At 30.9% G+C, this 23,740-nt stretch overlaps 2 protein-coding genes and 1 long non-coding RNA gene across 3 annotated transcripts; 2 read left to right on the forward strand and 1 right to left on the reverse strand.

Moving 5' to 3' along the window:
- The first annotated feature begins 3,283 nt into the window (after positions 1-3,283).
- Positions 3,284-4,093, forward strand: LOC112775204 (uncharacterized). Its single transcript, XR_003189490.2, has 2 exons — positions 3,284-3,589; positions 3,694-4,093. It is a non-coding gene; the product is annotated as an uncharacterized lncRNA (long non-coding RNA).
- A 2,365-nt stretch (positions 4,094-6,458) lies between these two features.
- LOC112779115 (uncharacterized) lies at positions 6,459-10,624 on the forward strand. The gene is made up of 8 exons (XM_025823370.1): positions 6,459-6,564; positions 6,864-7,302; positions 7,538-8,252; positions 8,328-8,457; positions 8,551-9,175; positions 9,271-9,328; positions 9,486-9,768; positions 9,879-10,624. Exons 1-8 carry the CDS (start codon positions 6,459-6,461, stop codon positions 10,622-10,624), a joined length of 3,102 nt encoding a protein of 1,033 aa, XP_025679155.1.
- A 9,107-nt stretch (positions 10,625-19,731) lies between these two features.
- On the reverse strand, positions 19,732-22,498 carry LOC112779374 (uncharacterized). Its single transcript, XM_025823615.3, has 3 exons — positions 22,344-22,498; positions 22,160-22,265; positions 19,732-20,107 (listed from the first exon to the last, which is right to left on the reverse strand). Exons 1-3 carry the CDS (start codon positions 22,398-22,400, stop codon positions 19,923-19,925), a joined length of 348 nt encoding a protein of 115 aa, XP_025679400.1. The 5' UTR covers positions 22,401-22,498; the 3' UTR covers positions 19,732-19,922.
- Positions 22,499-23,740: the final 1,242 nt, after the last annotated feature.

The following is a 23,740-nucleotide window of genomic DNA, read 5'->3' on the forward strand; positions in this document are numbered from 1 at the left end:
TATTTGCATCTTGAAGAAACCTTTTGTTAATCACGTCATTTGCATTTGAATTCTTTATTGGTTATGCAAAGAGTGCTGTATATTTCCCATGTTGCATAGAAGTAGAGCTGATTGTTATGAATTCTTGTTCTTCTTTGATAAAGGAATATGCTTTTGCCACTCCCATTCAAGTTTTTCATTCCGAATTCCATTCTGTCCTATTCATGTCTTGACAGAAATTGATGTATAACCTGCTGGTCATTTATTTATTTTTTAAGTTCAACTGAATTGCATTACATTTTTTTGGTGTTTGTGAAAAAAAATTAGATATCAACTGGTCTTCCCATGAAAATGTTTACTGCACACATAATAAGGTTGTGCTATATATTCTTCATTGGAAATTTTGGAATTAGTATCAAGGTATGAGGTTTCAATCTCACCTATTTCTTGAATGTTGATGTGATTGACAGATTTTTATTGATGTTTGTCTATACTTTCTTTTCCCATTGATTTCCTGTTTCCAATGTATCCCTACCTAAGACATTTACCAACTCTCATGGCCATGAGTAGAATCATTGTTTGGGGTAGTTGATGATTGTCTTCCCTATGGTGTAATGACATGTAGGTGCACTGTAGTAGGTATGGTGTGATATCTCATTTTTTGCTCCCTATTTCTTGATTTCTTGAAAGTTTCACTTGTTTTTCCTTTTTTTGTGTTGGTTCACGTTTTGCTCTTATGATTAGTTGTCTCTATGCCATTGAATGGAGATGCATATGGACTCAGATTTTGTTTTCCCTCCATTTTCATCCTCAATTTGAATTCAAAAAGGTGAGTTTGTGTGTTGATTTTTTTCTATAAAAGGATTGTTGGTAGACCACATTCAATGCACAAACATTCTTCTCTCTTCTATTTCCTCCTAAGCTCTATCTATTTCAGTATTTTTTTGTTTTCATTTTGATCTATTTCATCAACTCTGTTTATCTCCTTTTTTTTTTACTGCAATGCCTCCTCCATTTGATATGATTTCTAAGATGCATCCTCCTAGATAGGCTTGGAGGCTGAAAGTTAGGGTTCTAAGGCTTTGGGTTGTACCCTCTTTTGGTAACCATGAGGTTCCTAACTCAATGGAGATGATTCTCCTTGATGAGAATGTTAGCCCCTATTAGCTTCTCTTTTAAATATGGTGTTATTTGTTTTTTAAATTTTTAACTTTAAATTATGTGTTTCACTAATCTGATTTTGTTCTTTTGTTGGATTTCTAGTGTGGAAAAATTCAAGCTACAGTTAAGAAACCGCTCCTTAATAGGTTTAGGGATCTTATAGTTGATGGTCAAGTTTATAGAATGGCATACTTTACTGTTGTGTCAAATCATGGTAGTTATAGAGCAACTTCTCATGAATTCAAATTGGTTTTCCTTCACCGAACCACTGTTGTAGCTGTTGATGAAGATGTTATCCCTAAGACTTGTTTCAACATGTTTCCTTTTTCTGAGCTGCTGAACATGACCGAAGATTATGATTTTTTAGTTGGTGTGTCTATCTTCTTTGTCTACTATTATTTAAGTTTTTTTAACAAATGCTTTGAATATTTAATAGGTTGTGTTTATTTGGAATATATGTTATTGGTCTTTTAACTTCAGTGGGAGAATAGAAAGAATATGCAAAAGAGGGGAAAATTGTGAAAATGATTGTGCTGGAATTAACTTCGAAAGAGTATGTTGATTGAGTCATTCCTGCTGGTTTCTCTTTATGTTTTAATCACTTTTTCTCCTTATTTTATGTTTCATTCTTTGTTATGTTTTCAGTTTCAGTCTTACCTTGCGATGTGCATTGTTTGGGGACTATGTTAATCAAGTAAATCATTTCCTTGCCTCTGGCTATGTGGAGCAGCCTGTTGTAGTCATTCAACTTGCAAAAGTCAAGTTCTTTAGGGGTATATTGTTTGTTTTCTGTACATCTCATTGCTGCTCTAGGTGTTGTCTCCAATAAACTTTTGCTTGACTCTTTTTGTGTTCCTGTGTAGGTCAAGTAGACCTTCAAAATGTGATGTATGCCACTCAAATGTTATTTAATCTGATCTTCCTGAAGTTGTTGAGTTCAGGCAGAGGTTAGGATGGTTTATTTTGTTGATTTTTATTGTATTCTTTATTTACAGCCAATCTGGGGTAACAAGTACAAGTATTTGCATAATTTTTTTCTTTTAGTATGATTGAGCAAGGTGTGAATGGTACCCAGCCACTGTTTATTACAAATGAGGGTAAAGTTGTGTCCTTGGAAGATGATTTCATGCGTTTAACTAGAAAATGCACCATTGAAGAGCTTTAAAATAACAATCAGGTTGTCTTCTTTTGAGTTAGTTGTGTTTATGTTTATTTTATGCACAAATGAACTGAAAAAAAAATCAAAACAATTTCCAGATTTGATTTTTCATTCATATTGTTAACAAATTCTGAAATGCCATTTGGATAGGAGGGTTCTTTTATCATTTTTGGTACAATCCAAGGTATTGTTGAAGATGGAGGCTGGTGGTATTCTGCTTGTGTGTGTGGAAAGGGTATTTATCCTTAGAATGGTGTATATTACTGTGATTTCTGTTTGAAGCATATAACTAATGTCATTTCAAGGTCAGCAATTTTGTTCAAAATGTATTTTTATTTTGTCTTGTGGATTGTTTGTAAAAATAATGTTTCTTGGTATTATTTTTTCTGAATCATTGTGTTCGTTTTTTTTCCCTCTCTTCATATTTAAACTTAAAATAACAGTTGAAGATCATAGTGGGGAGGGTATTTTCCTTCTCTTTGATCGTGAGGCATCTTATTTGCTTAAGAAATCATGTGCTGACTTGTTTACTGAGGTTCAAAGAGATGCAAGTGTATGTACTTAGTTTGTCTTTTGTGTGTTGTTCACTTTATGGGATGTGATATGTGTTATTTAAACTCTGTATTTCCTATGTATTACTTTCAAAATAGCTTGTATGTGGGGATACTTATCCTCCCATTTTTCAAGGGATCATTGGAAAGAAGTTACTGCTGAAGGTTGGTACCAATGGTGTCCCACATGATACATTTTATGGCACTTTTCGGGTTAGGAGAATATGTGATGATCCCACCATTATTACCATGTTTGAACTTCCCAATTATGATGCTGATGACGAGTCTACTCCAAAAAAGGTTACATATACTTATAATTATCCTTAGATTGTGTAAATTCATGTTTTGTTCTTTCTCTTTTTTTTTATATTCTGCTTTGGTGAATTTTTCTTATGGTGTAATGTATCTTTAAACTCTTATGCCATGTGAATAGGAGCCTGATTTACACAAATCTGTCCTGTGTGAAAAAGGAAATATTGGTATTAAAGAGGAGTCATCAAAGACTTGTATCAAAAGTGAAAAAGTTGCTGGTGAGTGTTATGGGATTTTATCTAAATCCCCAAGTCTTATAGATTTTCTGGCTGAAAAATAGCCTGCTGTTTCTGGAGGGACTGAGTTTGCTGCCTTAATTAATGGTGAAGATGGAAAAGATGAGAAAACACCCACCAATGATACTATTAGTGATGATCTTTCTGCTGAACTGGATATATTGCTTAGCTCACCAGAAAAGGAAACTCAGGTTCTGTTATATAAATTTTTTTCTCCTTCCTACGTGTGCTGTTTCTAAATGGATTTTGCAATCTTGAGTGACTTTCATAGGTTTTGTTATTTTGTTTGTCATAGGAGGTGCTATCCCACGTTCTCCATGCACGTTGCCAATATGGAGAAAAGCTTACTCATGAAAATGATGTTGTCACCTCCAGGGGCAAGAGGAATTTGAATTCCCAATTTGAAGAAGCGGCTACTGTTGCAGATGGGCATGGGTCCAAGGTTGCCAAGGTTAATGGGGTGTGATTGAAGGTGTGGAATTGAGCTGTTGTGTGTAGGTGTAGGTATTTTATATAGTATACTTATAAGCGTTTAAGAAGGCTTGCGATTCCAAATAGATCGAAATGTAATCATGCTGGCTAGATGCTATTTTGATTTGACTTTTTTGGATTGTGTTCAACAAATAGGATTGTTAGATATAGGGGTTTTCCTTTTGTGTTGGGTCCGGTTATGTGTCAAGTATGTCTATTCTCAACCCCCTTTTTTTGTAATAGTGACTTTGCTAGGGATTGGACACATTTTCAATGTTGTAGCCTGTTTAGGTTACATACTAGGATAGGTAGTCAGATGTTGAAATTCTCCTTATCATAGGAGAGATAGCCATATGTAATTGTTCATATCATTATCAATATTTTCATGAAATGTAGCAGTTTTTAATTTTTATTTATTCATTGTTTTACAACTTTATCTTTTCATGTCAATTAGTTATTGGTGTTGATTAGAATACTTTATTTTATTTTTTTTGCTTTTCTCCCTTATCAAAGCTGTGTATGGTTATGTAAGTTCTTTCTTGGTGTGTTTAGCTTTGATAAAGTTAACTTCAATACTTACTCCCCCAAAAAAAGAAAAAAAATTTGTCAGTGAATAGATTGACAATTTGTTTTCCTAGCGACCCCCCTTTTTTTTAATACCTATTTTTTCATGGGTACTTAACAACGTTGATGCCTTTTTGGCAATAAATTAGGGGAAGTTTTTGTGGTTTGTGTTTCAAACTCTTGTTTTATTTAGTACGCGTAACAAAGATGTCTCAAAATTCTGTTCGTGCTAGAGAATATAGGAGAAATTCTTTGAAAAGAAAGCGAACACAAAGTCACAATCGAAATGCAAGAGGTCAGTATTGATTTTACTTTTGTGATATTTTTTGTATTTTGGTCGAATTTTCAATGATTTTATATCCATCGGAGTCTTTAATTTTGTTCCTTTTCTAATCTTTTAGAGGTGCTCCATTCCTCGACGCCTGTTGTGTCTTTGAATGATTATTCGAGTAATTTTTGTTGCTCTACCTATATTTTTGTAGTTAATCCTTATGTTTCTAATAATTTATCTCTTTATTTTATATGTTTCCAATGTTTCTGTTCATTTTTATCTTTTAGAAAATTTAGTTGACATGTCCCAGAATGTTTATTAGAGTTCAACTTTTATTTTGTCAGGTACAATAATATCTTTAAGTATTCTATCCCTGTCCAATTTTATTTTTGTTAAATTATATTTTAAGTTCTTTTGGTTTATATGTAATAACACATTCGTTTGTTGATTTACTATTATTTTTTTGCAGTTTTATACCTAAAAGGTTTACTTTAACTATTAGTAACTCATACAATCCCTAATTAAACATATCAGGAGACTTCTATACTTGATTCTTTTTTAATTTGACATCTCAATTAATATTTGTAAAATTAAAAATGATATAATTATTCTAAATATCATTCAAAATAACTATAATCATCCTAAATTATGATAAGTTGTTATTAAATTACGTAACATGATCGTGAACTTGTTTAGTTCCTGTTTTTTTCACATGGCTGAAAGTGATTAAAATAGTTAATACTTGATTCAAAGCGAACAATTACTTAAGGTAGTTAAATTATCTAGTGTAACCCTGACCAGTTGCCGCATATGGTTGAAATAATTAATCCGATCATAAATTTGCTTATAAAATCATTTGGATCACTAAATAGGCTTAATTTATATAGTTATTTTGAAAGATACACAAGTACTAGAGGTTATTAAACTGTTTAATTAGGGTGTATTCTTGCCTTGGACAGTATGAAAAATTTCTCGGTTATGTGGTTAGATTCACGTAATTAGTTAATGAATTAACTTTTGTAGCTATATAATACACGACGGGTATTTGTTGAAACTTTTTTAATTTGGTGTCATAATCAATAATTGCATATTAAAAAAAATAATTACTCTCTTGGTCCTCTAATTTTTTGAAAATTTCTATTAGGTGCATATAATATCTTTTTTGTTTCAATTATGTCCCTCAGACAAAATTCCTTTTTTTTTAATTAGGCCACTCTTGATATTGATTCGCTCAATTATATCAGGATGTATTTACAACAAAAAAATATGGTTCATGGATTCAATTAAAAGAAAAACAAAGCTTTTGCAGCCAATTAAGAAAAAAAAATGGTGTAATGACTCAATTAAAATAAAAAAGAAAAAAGGGAGTTCCTTAAAAATTTTGGAAAATGCTATGCACCAATATAGTCATTAAAGTCTAAAAAAATACAAGATGATTCTAATTGTGATTTGGATTATTTAATTCGAACTTACACAATTAATATGAGTGATTAAAATAATGAAACAAAGTCTATTCTAATGTTTAAAAAAAAAAAAACAAACTCTTCTTGAATATGCATTAGGCTTTATCTACATTTTCTTTTTTAATAAATCAATGTTAATTCAGATTGATTTTTGTAGTTTATTACATTTTTAATGTTCAATTTTTATGCTGATTATTAAATAATTAATTCATTTCTTATTTCATCATGAATTTTTTTTATATTTGGTTGTTAAATATATATTTACACAAATTTCTATTAATTTAAATTAAAATGAATGATATAGACCAATCAGAAATATATGATCTTTCGATAAATTCATTCAGTCAAGTTGGTTCTGTTATTGATCATCCTCTGTTCTTGCAAAGTGAGATACAAGGTACGCTCTCTTTCTTAAATCATCTATTATTCAAGAATACTCAAATAAAAATCTTATTTACTTAGTTTTAAAAGATTCCATTGTGCTTCCGTGATGAGATATTATTCAGGCAGTGTAAAATAGAAAGTGTTTTGTGATATATTCTTTTGACAAAATTTAAACGAGTCAAGTATTTATTATATATTATATCAGTAAGCTAATGGTTTATTCATTTTATGTTCAATCTATTTCATGGCATCTAATTGAGATAAAAAAATTTTTATTGTTATGCATGTTTTTTTCTGCTTTATCTTTACCAGGTTGTCTTGATGTTGGTGATCCTAACTATGAATGTTCAATCTGTGGGGCGTGTTTTTGGTTATCGAAACGTGTTGAAAGAGACTCTATAATTAATCGTCCTGTTTTTACTGTTTGTTGCTCAAAAGGGAAAATTCAGTTACCTTATCTTCGAAAGTCCCCAGATCTGCTATATAATTTTATTAATGGACATGATAGGAAGAGTTTGTATTTCCAAAAAAATATTCGATCTTATAACAATATGTTTGCCTTCACGTCTCTTGGTGGTAAGGTACTGGATTCAGTGAATGATGGGAGTGGTCCACCGCAGTTTATAATAATTGATCAAAATTATCATCGGATTGGAAGTTTGCTCCCAGATCCTGGTCAGAAGCCTAAATTTGAGCAATTATATATATACGACACTCAGCATGAGATAATGCATAGGCAGGAAATCTTTCGGTATGTGTGTTTAAAATGTTGTTGTTTATTTTTTTATTTTATTTCCCTGATGTTTTAATGTTATTTGCATTGAAAATAGGTTAATACCTGTCATTGCATAGTTATATTGTGTTTTATTCCCGTTATAATGCGTTATTAATCAGTTCTCAATGATAATGATGTATCAAAACATATCGAAATTGTGTTCTGTGTGGTTTTTTAATATAATTTTGTGGTTAATGTATATTTGTTTTAGGCAAACATCTGAGATAGATCGAGAATTGATAACTGAGTTGTTGGAAATGATCGATACTCATAACGTCATAGCACAGTCATTTCGAAGAGTCAGAGAATTCTATCAGTGTCATCCATCCGAGATCTTCTCTTTGAAGTTGTATTCGCATAGGAAGATTGATCAAAGAACTTACAATACTCCATCTTGTGACGAAGTTGCTGCTCTGATTGTTGGAGATTTTAATTCGTCGGATTATGGTCGCGACATTATTGTTCGATCTACTGCTGGTCAGTTGCAGCATATCTATGAAACTCATGCTCTGTATTGGCCCTTACAGTATCCGTTGTTGTTTTCATATGGCGAGGATGGTTACCAGTTGAATTTTCCTTATCGTGGTCAAGTTGGTGGATATGTCCCTGGAAGGAGAACAAGGGTTTCTCTCAGGGAATTCATATGTTTTCGTCTGCAGATTAGGGAGCAAGAAGATGGAATTATTCACAAGTGTAGGCGATTATTTCAACAATTTGTTGTTGACTGTTTCACCATGATTGAGTCCCAGAGGTTGTATGAGATTAGAATGAAGCAAAGTACAATTAGAGGAGAAGTGCTTCAAGGAATAGAAGAGGCTATGCGTCGTGGTGATGACGAAGCTTCTTCAATTGGGACGCGAGTCATCTTACCTTCTTTCTTCACTGGTGGTAGACGTTATATGTTTAATTGTTGTCAGGATGCGATGGCAATCTGTAAACATTTTGGCTATCCAGATTTATTCCTTACTATTACGTGTAATCCAAATTAGCCTGAATTTCAGCGATTCACAGAGCGAGAGCGAATTTCCATCGCTGATCGTCCTGATATCTCTTGCCGTGTTTTTCATGCTAAGTTGAAATATCTGCTAAGCGATCTTAAGGAAGGTGTGTTTTTTGGTCCACTTAGTGCAGGTATGTTATTTCTATCTTGGCATTTCAATTTTTGTCTGTTGTGCTCGGACATGTTGTTGTCTGGATTCTTAATGATGCTTTTGTATTTTTTAGGTATGTATAGTATTGAGTTCCAAAAAAGAGGTCTACCACATGCATACATGTTACTATGGCTTAACAGGGAAAGCAACTTACAAAGTGTTGAAATTGTTGATGAATTCATCTGTGCCGAGCTACCCAATCCCCTCAAATTTCCAGCTCTTTATAATGTCGTCACCAAGTACATGATCCATGGTCCCTGCAGTCGACTTAGACCGAGTTCTCCTTGCATGAAAGATGGTAAGTGCTCAAAATTTTATTCGAAAAGATTCGTTGATCAAACGAGCTTTGATGAAGATGGCTATCCGATATATAGACGTCGTAATATGGGTGTGACAGTGAAGATCAACGACGTTGATATTGACAACAGATTTGTTGTGCCTTATAATCCACTGCTGTTAATGAAATATCAAGCTCACATAAATCTTGAGTTCTGTAACAAGTCAAACGTCATCAAGTATCTTTTTAAGTATATCAATAAGGGTTCGGATTGGGTGACTGCAACTGTTGGAGAAACATATCATGTTGGTGAATCTTCTCAGGTGGTTGATGAGATCAAGCAGTATTACGATTGTCGTTATTTATCACCGTCTGAATCCATGTGGAGAATTTTTGCTTATGATATTCATCATAGATGGCCGTTAGTATAGAGGTTGACTTTTCATTTGCCGAACCAGCAACATGTTGTATTTGATGATGCTGATATCACTACTCATGTTTATTTGCGCAACAAAGATTTGCTGACAATGTTTACGAATTGGATGATGGCCAACAGGCGGTTCCCGGATGGGCGGTCTTTAACATATGTTGAATATCCATGAAAATTTGTCTATTGTTCGAACAGTAGGGAGTGGAAGCCGAGACAGAGGGGATTCTCAATTGGAAGATTGAGTTTTGCTCATCCGTCATCTAGTGAACTTTTCTATATGCGGATGCTTTTGAATGTGCAGAGAGGTTGTACTAGTTTTCGAAGTATAAGAACCGTGGATGGTGTTACTTATGATACATTTCAGGAGGCATGTTCTGCCATGGGATTCTTGATAGATGATAAGGAGTATATTTCTGCTATTAAGGAAGTCGCCAAGGTAGCGTCCGCTGCACAGCTAAGGCGGCTTTTTGTGATGTTGTTGCTATCTGGTTCCATGGGAAGGCCTCTGTCAGTTTGGGAACAAACTTGGGCTTATTTGTCTGATGATATTCTTTATCGCAGAAGGCATGAGCTGCAATATCCTGGTAAGAATTTTGTTCATGGTTTTATTATATGACAAGCAGGCACACACGAACACAGACAGTGCAGAAATTATATTATCGTGCTAATATTTATTAATTATCGTTAAACGTAGATCTAACGATGAGTCAGGACGAGTTGCAAACATTTTGTTTGTTGGAGATTGAAAAAATATTGCAGAGTAATGGAAAATCATTGAGAAATTATGTTGGCATGCCGGTTCCTAATAACTCTTTAGTGTCTCAATTTAGCAACTTGATGCTGCTGCGTGAGTTGCAGTATGACACTGTTTCTTTGACTCGTGAGCATGATGCAAATGTCTTAAAGTTAAATGAAGAACAGATGGTGGTCTACGATAAAATTATTGATTGCGTTTCGAATAAGAGGCACAGATTCTTTTTTGTGTATGGGTTTGGTGGCACTGGAAAAACTTTTTTATACAGGGTTTTGTCGGCTAGATTGCGAGCTGAGAAAAGGATTGTTATAAACGTTGCTTCTAGTAAAATTGCTTCTCTGTTGTTACCTGGTGGTAAGACGGCGCATTCTATGTTCAATATTCCTGTTGAGCTGACTGAAGATACTGTTTGTCGGATTAAGAAGGATAGTGCAAAAGCTGAGGTAGTCCGATTGGCCGATTTGATTATTTGGGATGAGGCACCGATGACTAACAAGTTGGAATTTGAAGCGCTCGATAGGACGTTACGTGATATAATAGTTTCGGTCTCTGATAGGAATAAAAATTTACCTTTTGGTGGGAAGGTGGTCATTCTCGGTGGTGATTTCAGGCAGGTCTTGCCAGTTATTCCGAAAGGTTCTCGTGCTGAGATTGTGATGGCTTCGATAAATTCTTCTGTCCTCTGAAAATATTGCGAAGTTTTGTGTCTGACTAAAAATATGAGGTTAACAATGGGATTGGAACAATCAACTCCTCAGGAGTTAAGGTCATTTTCAGATTGGATACTTCAAGTCGGTGAAGGTCGATCTGGAACAGTGGTCAATGATAAACTTTTTGTTGATATTCCTTCTGATCTAATAATTCCTGTCTTGGAGAATCCAGTGGAAGATATTGTAAATACAATCTATCCGAATTTGGTTCAGAATTTTCGTGATCCAAGTTTTTTCTAGGATAGGGCAATTTTGGCTCCGACTGTCGACAATGTTGAAGAGATAAACAATTATATAGTTGACTTGTTGTCCGGGGAGGAGAAAAATTATCTCAGTGCTGATTCGATATGTGGTAGTGATGTCTATTCTGATGTTGATGTTGATTGGATAAATGTTGAATTCTTGAATCAGATTACGTGTTCTGGTCTACCTAATCATTCGTTGAAGTTGAAAATAGGCGTGCCTATTATTTTGTTGAGGAATATTGATCCAGCTGGGGGTTTGTGTAATGGGACTCGACTTGTTGTGCGAGATTTAGGGAGAAATGTGATCGGTGCGAATAATGTTTCTGGTAGCAATGTTGGGGATAAAGTTTTTATCAGTAGAATGAATATGATTCCCAGTGATACGGTTATACCGTTTAAATTCCAACGTCGTCAGTTTCCGGTTTCTCTGTCGTTTGCGATGACAATAAACAAGAGCCAGGGTCAGACATTATCAACAGTCGGTTTGTTCTTGCGTCGTCCTGTGTTTTGTCACGGTCAACTTTATGTAGCTGTTTTCCGAGTTAGGAATAGAAATGGTCTTAAGATTTTACTTTGTGATGATGGATTAGTTGATCCTATCAGGATTGAGAACGTTGTATTTACGGAAGTTTTTGATAAGATATAATGTAGTTTCTTCTTATACATTCTAATCTAATCTGTGTAATTTATAGTTTTGTTTTGGTGTATGTTTTCTTTAAAGAGGGACAGTTTCTTTGGGGTATGTGTAAAATTGTCTCAACCATTTTGTGTGCACTAGATGCACGAATTTTTATGAACCGTTAGATTTTATTAAATGAAAATCAAAGGATGTTATGAAAGAAGAGTATTCATACGATTTATAAATATAGAATATATTACTATATATTAGCATACGCGTGGTTTCATCTCCGATGTGGAGAGCTATCTGCGTTTCAGGCCCGTAGACATTCAAGCTGGACGTTCTTCTCCAGCGTGGCTTCTCCTCATGAAGGGTGCATGTGCTCCTCTTTGCTTTTGCCGTCAGTTGTCTTTTCTCGCGATTCCTTCACGCAAGCCCCTTTTTTTCGCGGATTTAGTTGATTAGGCAATCATCAAATTGAACCCAAGCCCCTTTGTTTTCATCTCTTGATCTGCTTCCCTCTGCCCTACCAAACATTGTCTACATGCTCTGTTTCTTCGGTGTTTGGTTCCTTGTCATTCATTGCAGGTTAAGGATTTTCCCATAGAGTCTCAAATAGAAGATTTGCAACCAATCAATCAGGTACACTCTTCTGGTCCTTTTACTTCCAAACTTGTTTTCGTCTTCATCGTTTTCCTTTTTGTTCATTGTGTATATCCTTGTGACGAAATTTCGTATCTCTTAGACTGTTAATCCATGTTTTACTATCTAGGGTTTGTGAATCTGCTAATTTGCGAATTGTCTATCTGGCTTCGTATATTTCTGGGTTCATGTTCTTTTTTACATCCTTTGGAAGTTGATGTTAATTTGAATATGGTCTATCAATTGGATTCATCTTCTTCATCTTCATTGTTTACAATTTCGTGTTAATTTGATTATCATTTCTCCTTTTGTTAGTTGTTGAGGTTTTTTTTTTGTATGTGGTTTGTCTATTTTATCAATATTTTGGTTTTTATAATGATTAGAAAGATGAAATTTCTACTTATATTTTCTGATATTTATGGATCATGGTTTACTTTTTTCAATCATTGTCTAGGTATCGGGTTTCTACCTAATCTACTTCCTCAGCGGTGATGTGATTGGCAGAGTTTTTCCAGCAAAGTGAGTTTATGGATCCACCCTCCCCTATTCGAGTTTTGCATTTCGATTTTCCTTTTCATTCAATAATCCATTTAAATTGTTTGTTATATTGTTTAATTTAATTTTTTTAATAAAAACTATTTTATATTTCATCTGTTGCATTTCGTAGACATAAAATTGTTTGCGCTGAGTTTAATAGCTTCATTGAGAAAGGAATGGGTGTTGTGACACCAAGTTGGCATCATGGTCCTCTGTTATCTTTCCCTAAAAATGTCTTCTACACATATATTGATGTTCTTCCATATATTATGTGTCTTCTTGAAAATATTAAATTTTATTAAAAAATTTGATTATTTACTTTTTTAATTCTAATATTATTTTTTTCAAAAAAATAGAAAGAAATTATATTGTTAATATATTAATAAAAATAAAATATGACCATCTTATTAATGAAAAATAATTATTTATCTTCTTATAGCAAGAAAAGTCACATGATACCAATGCAAATTTCATTTTAATGTTATGAACAAAAAAGTTATTTTAATCTTAATTAGACTCGATCCATACAATTTTTTTTTTTATTTCTAACATATATATTTAGGTAATATATATTATTAGTAGTAACTTTTTTATAATGTATGTATCAATTATTCTTGCTGCCTTTTGTCTTCTATTTTTTTTATTATTTTAGTTTTAATATTTAGTAAAAATTTTAATTTGATGTCTAAAATTTTAAATGTTTTGTTTTAGTTCAAAATAATTTTGTACGAATTTAAGTATTGTTATAGTATTGTTATTTAAAGTACTTAATTATGCACTAAGATATTATGTATCTATTACAGTCTATCAATGTTCTTCTTTTATATTAACCTTTGATCTCTATGTAATATAATCTAATGGTCTATACAAATATGGCATACTCTATAAGTACATAATTGTTGTTCTCATTTAAGATATACCCTCTTGTTTAATGAATACAATTGATGGTTCATATTTTACTTTGATTTTTTTTTTTTCGTTTAAAAAAGTCAGTTTTTAAATACAACTATTTTATCGACTATCAAAAAGTTAATTGGCTATGGCCCAGTTTGGGTAAGCAACTTTTCCTTTTGATAAAATAACTTAGATAATAAATGACTCTATTAAAAGTAACTTATAAATATGTTATTTTGTGTTTGAATTTTTAATTCTAAAAGTGCTTATTTTATAGAAATGTGATGAAAAGTAAATGTATTATTAGAGAAGTCACTTTTTTTAACTTCTCTATAAGCTCCTAAATAGCTTCTTAGAAAGTTGCAATTTGGTTTTAAAAATTGTATCAGACATTAATATTACTACTTTTCATAAGTTAAAAGTTAAAAAAATTGCTTTTAAAGTTTTGTAAACGGGCCCTATATCTTTATGAAAATATTAAATTTTATTCAAAAACTTGATTATTTACTTTTTTGAATTTAATATTGTTTTTTTCAAATAAAATATATTGTTACTATTTTATATTTTATTTTTCTGAATTTATCCAAATCTCAATTGATTTTGTTTTGTTCTTTCTTAGTTAAAATGTATCTGTTTTAATAGATGAACCAGATTTTTATTTTTTAAAAAATTCAATTTAAACTATATTTTTTAATACATTGAATTTGCATAAAATAAAAAAGTTAAATATATAAAATTATTGATTTTTTTTTACTACTAGTCTAAAAAACACTTCGTTGCAGTTATTTGTTTTGATTAATATAATCATCTCAGTTAAACGATAAACTTAATTAAAGTGAGGTTATTCTAATTTTTTTCAACAAAATCTTCACTTTTAGTTGATTAGGGATCCTAAAAGACGTTTCTACTTCACCCCGTCTCCTCTATCCCTAACCCAATCTCCATCTGTTGCATGATGTCCGTACCCCCATTCTCGACTGAGATTTCGGCTTCCTTCATCGGTTCTGACCACATGCAGAGAAGCTATGGCTATCTCTGCGATTCGATTCGATCCCACCATGAGGGAGTTGTTCTCTTCGTTGTGTCTGTTCCCTCTCCCCATGGTTCCTCTGTCTCTCTCTGTCGAGCATACCTCATTTTCTATCTCGATTATATAAAAATGTTTTATTGTTATTCTACTACAAGATTATATAAAAAAAAATCTAATTAAAAAGAGATTAGAAGTTGAGAATAGAAAAGGTCAGTTTTTTATTACTTGAACTCAAAATCATTATCATTAATTAAGTCCTATTAAAAACACTTTAAGTACCAAATTTGTTAAGAATAATCAACTTTTTGTTTTAACATCTATCATATTTAAGAAGGAGCAAATATTTTTTAAAAAAATAAATATATCCGTAATTATTTTTTTTATCTAATTTTCATAATTTGTATCTTAATAATTTTTGTGTCACGTAAATTTTTTATTAATAATTTAGTTTTTTATTTTTTTTTTAGCATTTTGTAATTTTTCGTCATTTTTATGCGCATTAACAATAGAAAAAACAATTGAAAAAATGTGAACATTACTTAAAGTTTAGGATACATCAAATTTATTAATATCAAAAACTCAGAAATAAATAAAGAAAATAATTCATGATTTTTTTTTCAAGATTTAACCCTTCTTTTTAATTGTGATAAATACTAAAAAAAATAAGTGCTTCTTAAGAATTCGAATATTAAAAGTTTGTATGATCATTAGTAATTAATTCTTCATAATGGTCCAGTATAATCTTTTTTTTTTAAATTAACTATCTTTTATTTTTGTGTTCTTTTAATTTTTTCTTAGGTATAAGAAGATCAACAGTAATCACCAACAAAGAGTAAAACCCAAAGGTCACGACCCACTCTTTCCACCTTTCCCCCAGCGAAAAAAAGAAGAAGAAAGAGACGCGACAACAACATACTTACTGAACCTCCTTCGTCTTTCTCTGTATCCTTTCACCTTGCTCAACCCGCAAAGTCTACCACTGGACTTTTCCATATTCAAAAGCCCATATCCTCCTACAAGGTACCAACCTGTCCTCATCTGCGGTGGCTCCCAGTGCTTTCAATCCGTGCGACAGACCAGTGTTGCTCGGTGACTCGGCGGATACTTCATTATCTTCAGGTTTTGACAGATCGAGACACTAAACTTCAGCCAAGTAACAACGGAGGTGCTGTTAAGGTAAATCCTTTAAAAACTGAAAATCAAGCATCAATTTCAGCTTTTGCCCTAATGATTGCACTGGTAACTAAGTTTTCTGTTTTGTATTTTTTCTTTTTGTTTTTTTTTTCAGTTTTGCTAGCTTTTTTTGTCTTTAAACTTTTATTTTTTTTTTTGGACATGCATGTATTATTCAGTGAAAGTTTAGCTACAAATTTAAAGGGAAAGAAAGAACAGTTGATTTTCAACACATGACATGTCTCATACTTCTTTGAGTGCAACATCTAATTCTTATCAAGTTGTTTTTGTTCATGCTTTCTGTTAGCATGATTTTAATTTTACATTGAATTTTTTTTTTGTGTTCTCTACAAGGATCAGTTATTTTGGAAAGTACCCCAACTATTAATCCCAATTTCATATTCTCAGGTAGGGCTTTATTCTTTTAGGTTTTGTAAACTCTTCCTCAGCTTAAAAAATATAATCATTGTTTACATTATTTTATCGATTATTTTAAAATATAAAAAAAGATTTTTTTGAAATCAGTTTTATCATATTTATGATTTTTGAATATTCATTCTGGTCTTTTATATTTTAATATTGATCTAATTTTTGTATATTTTCTTTTTTTTCATATCGTTTGTAATGCATATTCTGATTAACAAATTCATAATTCATGATTGTTTGTTTAAATTATTATTAGTAGTAGTGGTTAACTTTCTGAAACTTCTCAACATTATAATTAGCATTAGTAGAAATTTAGTTTACTAGAATAAATAACTATATTTTTGTTCATCTATTTCTTCTTTTATTTATCAATGGTTGCTGTTTGTTCTTTATATTTCTGGATTCAATTTTATCACTTATTTTTGAATTTGTTGAAATCTTATATTAGGGTTTACTTTATTATAATACTCTCTTTTGCAGTAAGAGACAAGATCTTTTCTCTGTTCTTGAATCTTTATACGAAGTCTCTCTATCTGATAAGGCTGAATCGCGATGGATGCTAATAGAGAAGATCCAAATAGGTATAGTGCTGAGCATTAGAGAAAATGTTTTCTTTGCTGCATTTTCAATTCGATTGAAGTCTCATTTACTTTTCCATTCAATATATTTCAGATTAACTTTTGAAAATGTTAATGTCAATTAAATATCAATGTTATGCCATCTATAGTTTTTTTTAAATTCTTTCTTAGATATTTTCCATGTTGTAATTTAATTTTATTGGCTTCTCATATATATGTAGGCCAGATTTCAGAAGTTGTAATCTGTAAAATATGTTGTGTAGTAGTTTTCCAACGTGGTCTCTTGGGTATTTTTCATTAATGTGCTTTTAATTTGTTACTTTTTTTGTATACTTAGTTAGTTGGTTTCTTGATTAAAAGTCTCAGTCTTAAATTCTAATCGTACCATTATGTGCTAATAGGAGGTTTTTAGCAACCCAGCAATACTGGCCCAACGGAAAAGAACTGGTTTTTAGATTTTGCCTTTTCAGTAAGCAGGTAACGAAATATATTATGGAATATTATATCATGCATGTTAACCGATTAAATAGGTGGGTTAAATCTTTAACTTCGAATGGTTTGTTTTTAATTTATATTTAGTTAGTGGTCTTTTCTACTTTCCTCCTCTTCATAGTTTCTTTTCCCTGTTAGATGAGTTTGATTAGCTAATTCTGTGTTCCTGATCTTTCTAATCTCAAATGGGTGTAGACTACAATAAATCTAAAAAGATTAGTTTTGATAAATTATCAATGCCTATTCAAAATAAATAATATAATGTTTACTAATCATACATATATTGATACTGACTTTAAAGATTCAAAATTTATTAAAACCTGAAAAGATGATTCGAAGTTCATGTACATGATTTGGTTTCAGAATCCATCAAGATAACAGAAATTTGTTTTTTCATTGTTGAAATCTCTCAGTTTTCTCTTTGATTCTTAATAAGCTTGATGGCCAATGTGCAGTTTTGGGCAGTAGTGTCAATCTCAATTAATTAGATTCCTGATTTGACTTTATGTTCTTTAATTTGTTATTTTTTACTATTTTCTCTGCATGTCTGAAAGTGATTAATTTGTCCCTTTGTCTCTTTTCTATAGATATTTTGTTTAAATTTATTGAGCTATTTACTGAACTAGAATCTTCTCAATTATTTATGCTAAAGCTTTTTTCTCATTATAATGTTAGTTTATTTACGTGATTATTGTTCTCTTGTGTTGTTCAGTTGGTAATAATGGTAGATTTAAAATACCTCTCTTTGCTAAATAATTAGGTTAAATTATCTGAAGCTTTTTTAGCATGTTTTGTTACACATGAATTAACTTTGGGAAGAAATTTGAATATAGGGTGACAGAGCTCTTCCCCCAACTTTTGTTTCAACTCATGGGGAACGACTAGGGCCAATGTTCTATGTCATTGACGAGTTAGATAATTGTTTAGTGCTGGAGGTGATAAGAAAGAATGATCAGTTGCTCATAATTGACTCCTCATTTGAACAAATTAGAACTTTCTATCTTATCGATAGATGGACATCTGTTCAATTTAGGTATGTCGATTTTGGAATTTTTTTTATTTCATTGTGGGATAAGGACAACCAACCCATCGAAGTTCACCTTGATCCTGACTGCTATGTTCCTAAGCTAATGGACCCAGAGACACTTGATAATGTATCAAGAGTGTTCCACATAAAGTATATCAGGATGGATGAGGACTCATCAGCTGATGTGATTGTTCTATCTGGGTCTGAACCATCGGATGATCAGTTTTCATCAGATGGTGATGAAGACAATGATCAATATGGGGCACTGGTAGGGGATAATCCACATAATCCGATAGATTTGTCTAGTGGAAGCAGTTTATCATTGGAGGTCAATGAACAAAGTAACGCGACAAATGAATTGGCTGATCCTAGGTAATGCTAGATGTAACTTTTTTCCTTGTGTTTTGGATTTTAATATCATGGGATAGCTTGCTATTTTTTAGTGTGGTGACTAACATATTCATATTATCCTGAATTAGATATGCTCAAGAGGTTTCTTATGAAAAGAACATCACAGCTTCGGATCTCGGACAATCTAGATTGGTAACTTGATCTCAAAAGAGTGTTTTCTTTTATTTTTTTCCTGCAAGCTTATTGGATGTTCTTCCTAAATCTGTTATTCATTGTGTATGAAAATATTATGTTTATGTTAACTATGAATTATTCGTTGCAGTATTTGGCTTCAAAATTTGCTGCGTATCTTAAACTATCTGAAGATGGTTCGATTTGGACGATCACCGGTCCAGATTCCAATGTAGAGAAGAATGTGTTCTTTTTCCACTTACTGAATAGTGGAGGAAGACGTGGAGAATGGAAATTTGGGGTCGGGTGGAGTGAATGTTGTAGAATATACAATTTAAAGGAGGGTGATATCATTACTTTGAAACTCAGCTCGATAGCTAACCGCCAGATAGAGTTATCGATTCAGCGACGTTAGGCCTCCTATGTATAACTCTATTTGATGGATATTTTGAATTATATGTTAACTTGTCTTGGACATATTTTATTTTTTGTTTAATGAACAAATTTATATATGTTGTATATATTTTGTTTTGCTATCAGTAGGTATCTTGACGTTATGTGTTTTTAAGATAATACGTAATAATAAACTACATCTCTGTTGGACTTCTTTTTTTTGTTTTTTTAGTGTCTAACAATTGTTTAAATATTTTATTATCTTTTATTATCTTACAAAATATGTTATACCATTTATTAACATATTGAATAATTGTTGTATTCTATTTTTTTATTTTAGTGTAGTGATAATTTTGTAATTATCCAAAATTAATACAACATATCTATTTTTATAAAATACATTTTAGTTATATTCTTAGTATTTTTTTTTTAAAAATATTTAAATTTCGTGAATCCTTGCATTGCACGGTTATCACACTAGTATATATATATACACCGTGCATCATAAACATTAGAGAAACCACACAACAATTAATACTATAAATTAAAGGCCACCCTAAATTAAAATGTACAAATTAAATAGTTTTTGATGTGCGGGGTTGCATCATTATGGGACAAACATATATAGATGCGAGAAAGCGAATTAGTAGTGAAAATAGGTGAGATCGTTTTCGATGGGTATGTTACGTTATTTGTTCATTGTTGATCTTCATTATTATTATTATTATTATTATTATTAAGTGAATCATGAGAAGAGTCTGATATCATGTTCTGTATGATCCTTGTTGTCTCTTCTTGCGACATGATCTTCTCCTCCTTACTCTTCGACTTCAAGTATCCCTCAAAGAATTCCTTGTTTTCCTTCTCTAGCTCATTCCACACTGCAACATTACAAATTGTTTCATTTATTCAACATAGCCCACGTGCATGCATGTCTCGTCTATGATATAGATATTCAGTCATGTTTCATTTTATATAGGAAAAACGAAAAAATATGGATATGATATATAAACATTACACAAGTTTGTTATTATTGAACATTCGAATTTAGATACTAACATGGCCGTCCATCATTATTGTCTCGATCTTTCCATTCAAAACATGGATTAAATTGCCTATCTTCACGGAAAGGGATTTTTATAAATAGGTTGGAAGTATATGCATAGTACCAGGAAAAAAAAAGGCTACTCGCATAAAAATATTTTTCTGTGAAGATAATTGTGAAAGATATATGGACATGTTTCGTTAAACAAAAATATGTCAGACTATCAAACAATTTTTAATTATTATGTTTACGTAAAAACAAAGTAATTACGGTATATTTTTTATGCTTATCTATTTTCTTAAAATAAATAAAATATAAATTTCTTATTATGCATATCTATTTTCTTAAATCTAGATCTTCTAGATTCGTATTTCACTTGTTCACATATCTTTTTCATTTTATGAATTATATCTAAAAGAAATATTAGAGAATTATCAGAATTTATTATTTTTTACTATCATTTTTAGCTATTAATACAATTTCTTTAATTTAGTAATTTAACAATATATTTTAGCCTATATTTTTACATATTAATGACTAATTGTTAATTAAAAACAATACATTTTTTATAATCTTCTAGCATTTTTTGTATAAAAATCCGAAGTTTAATTTGTGATCTCTTTTATTTTTTGCTCCATCTTAGGAATCTTGATCCATAGCACTTATCTTAATAGAAAAAGTTTACGGGACAGCAACTTTTTTAGGCCAACATGTAACCAGCAAAAAAAAATGAGTCGTTGGATGAAATCTCACACTGTTAAAATTATTGATGGCTATTTGATGGCTACAAATCACAAAAGTTGCTATCCCTAGCATTCCTCGTTCTAATGTGTAACATGCGGACATCATTAAAATAAATAAATAAATAAATTCGAAACAAAACGAACATCATGAAAAGAAAAACTTCCTAAGCGCTTGTAATAAATCTAATAGAATTTATAAAACACGGTGTTAAGTGTTCGTTGTAATATATAACAAATTGGATTCAATTATCAAGTATCGCCTAGCTACTATATCTATAGATTTCTACCAACACTAGTGCTCTTAAATTTGAATTCTTAAGTAAAAAATATATCAAGAAAATAATAATTATTGGTCAACTTAGCTTAATTAATCAAATTCTTAATTTGGTCAAAATAAGGGGGGTGGGGGGGGGGGGTATTCATCCATGTATAATAATTTCTTCCACTCCTATATATGTTATTAGAGTGAGTCATATTATATATGATTATTTTGTTAACAAGTAATCAGCTTAAAGAAAAATAAAAAGAAAACGAAAGATCGGTTTGGTTTACTTTTTTATTTTTTATTTTTATTTTTAGTATTTTTTATTTTCAAAAATTTTATTTTAAAAAACTAAATAAAAATATAAACTAAACGCACCTCACTTATTAAAGTTGATTATTCTTTTTTAAACTGTAACAATTTAAACTATATTTTTCTCTTTTTACTCTCTTGACTGAAATACGTTGTGCTGCCTTTTTTTTTCTACTAAAAATATATGGTAGTAGAGAATAAGAATTGAAATCAGTTATATATTACCAAAATTGATCTGCTTTTGCAAATTTTAAAGGTGCTATATATGAATAAAGATGCTCGATGATTGTCTTCAATTATTTAGGCAAATTTGTCCATATATATATATGTAGATTCTTATTATAAAAAAATAAAGTTGTAGATTAAAGTAAATGTTGTATATATAGGATGAGAAATAGTATTATTTTATACTTAGTTATATACCGTTTCATACACAGTTTTCATTTATTCAACTAGGTATATTGATTATTGGTTCTTAGTGGGCGGTGATGAATAATTTTGACGCAAGAAATTGAGATGTTGCATGAGTGCATGTATGTAATTAATTAAAGAGATGAAGAACGTAACATACCAGTGGATGTTATAACTGGATTTATCTTAGCATGTTTAGAGAGAGCTTCCATGCATTCTTCCTTTGTCATGTCAAAGATCAAGCACTTCTCGATCAGGTGCTGCACCTATACATACATATATATACTTGTCATCTAATTAACATCATTTCAATTTTATTACTATTGCATCAAACATATATATACCATGTGAATGTATGAAGCAGGAGAAGAAGAAGAGGAGGAGGAGTCACCCATGATCATAGGATAAAGTAATTAAGTATGTAAACGAACTACTATAGCTAGGGAATGAAGTTGGTATTATCTATTATGTATATATATGTAATGTAATAATAACCGTCCAAGCTAGTTAAGTGAAGAGACGAGGGTAGGTGATAAGAAAGATATTCATTAGAAAATTTGTAGCATTGAAAAAAAAAATTTATAAAATATGAAAGAACTATTAAAATTTATTATTTTTGGTTGTTAATTAATTATTAATATTTAAAAGTGGGAGTTAAAAGTGTTAAATTATTAGACTAAAGAAATTAGATTAATAAATAAAAATAATAAATTTTAATAATTTTTTATAAATTTAAAGGAATTAGAAAAGAAAAAAAAAAAGTGGAATTGGTGGGAACAGGGTGGTGGGGTTGGGCACGTGGGAGATAAATGGTAATTGGTTGGGAGGAGATTAGAGAAGATTGTAAAAGACTATTGCTTTGTTTGTAGAAATGCAAATAGGGCAAACCCAACCCCCTCCACGTGATATATGGGACCCACCATTCCATACGGACAAACCCTATTTCATCAATTTGATGCCCTGCCTCTCTTCATTTCCACCATAATTATCCTCTCTTACTTTCTATCAACTTGCATTCTAACTCCTAACATCAATTCAATTTCGATTTCCATATATATTATATTTCACAAGATTTTCGACTCATAACTTCTCTATACAGTAACCTATATTGATAGGCTATGAAATACGGATATTTTTTGTATTTGTCATATTTGTGTTTGGAAAATATTTTGAACATAATACTGGCTAATTTTTGTTTGATATACGTATTTTTTGTGTTTAATTGTATTTTAATAAAAAATATTTTTTTTTCGAATATTCTTAAATATACTTAAATATTATTACATGTCAGTATGTCTAACTTTATTTCGTATATATTATTAATTATTAATTTAAAAATATTTTAAATATTTATATAATTAAAAAATAATTTATATTATATATATAATTATAATTTGTATATCCGTGTGTCACTATATCATATTGTGTTTTATATCCGTGTCAATACCTGTGTATCATAGTTAATAAATAAAAGATCTTTAACATATAAATATAATAAGATAATTTAGATAGATTATTATTATATTGTTAGTTTAACACAAATATTAGGGATCGAATTATATTTTGTGTATATAATAATTTGTTAGTGAATAATATAAACATAATATATAGTAAGATGTAATAATCTTATTTGATTTATGTGGCCGATATCAAATAGTGAAACAAGATTTTTGTTGTATTATTATTTGAATTTAATTTTGATGGAGTGTATAATAATTTTATATATAGTACATTTAAGTAT

Source organism: Arachis hypogaea, chromosome 19 (assembly GCF_003086295.3).
Source record: "Arachis hypogaea cultivar Tifrunner chromosome 19, arahy.Tifrunner.gnm2.J5K5, whole genome shotgun sequence".
In the NCBI taxonomy this organism is placed as follows: domain Eukaryota; kingdom Viridiplantae; phylum Streptophyta; class Magnoliopsida; order Fabales; family Fabaceae; genus Arachis; species Arachis hypogaea.

Bases quoted from the DNA above. Each gene is read 5' to 3' on its own strand.
- LOC112779115 (XM_025823370.1), top strand. From the start codon at position 6,459: ATGAATGATATAGACCAATCAGAAATATATGATCTTTCGATAAATTCA. The intron at 8,458-8,550 runs GTATGTTATTTC...TGTATTTTTTAG, and splicing joins TTTTGGTCCACTTAGTGCAG to GTATGTATAGTATTGAGTTC. The intron at 9,769-9,878 runs GTAAGAATTTTG...CGTTAAACGTAG, and splicing joins GCATGAGCTGCAATATCCTG to ATCTAACGATGAGTCAGGAC.
- LOC112779374 (XM_025823615.3), bottom strand. From the start codon at position 22,400: ATGATCATGGGTGACTCCTCCTCCTCTTCTTCTTCTCCTGCTTCATAC. The intron at 22,266-22,343 runs GTATATATATGT...ATGTATGTATAG, and splicing joins CTGCTTCATACATTCACATG to GTGCAGCACCTGATCGAGAA. The intron at 20,108-22,159 runs GTATGTTACGTT...GTAATGTTGCAG, and splicing joins TCCAGTTATAACATCCACTG to TGTGGAATGAGCTAGAGAAG.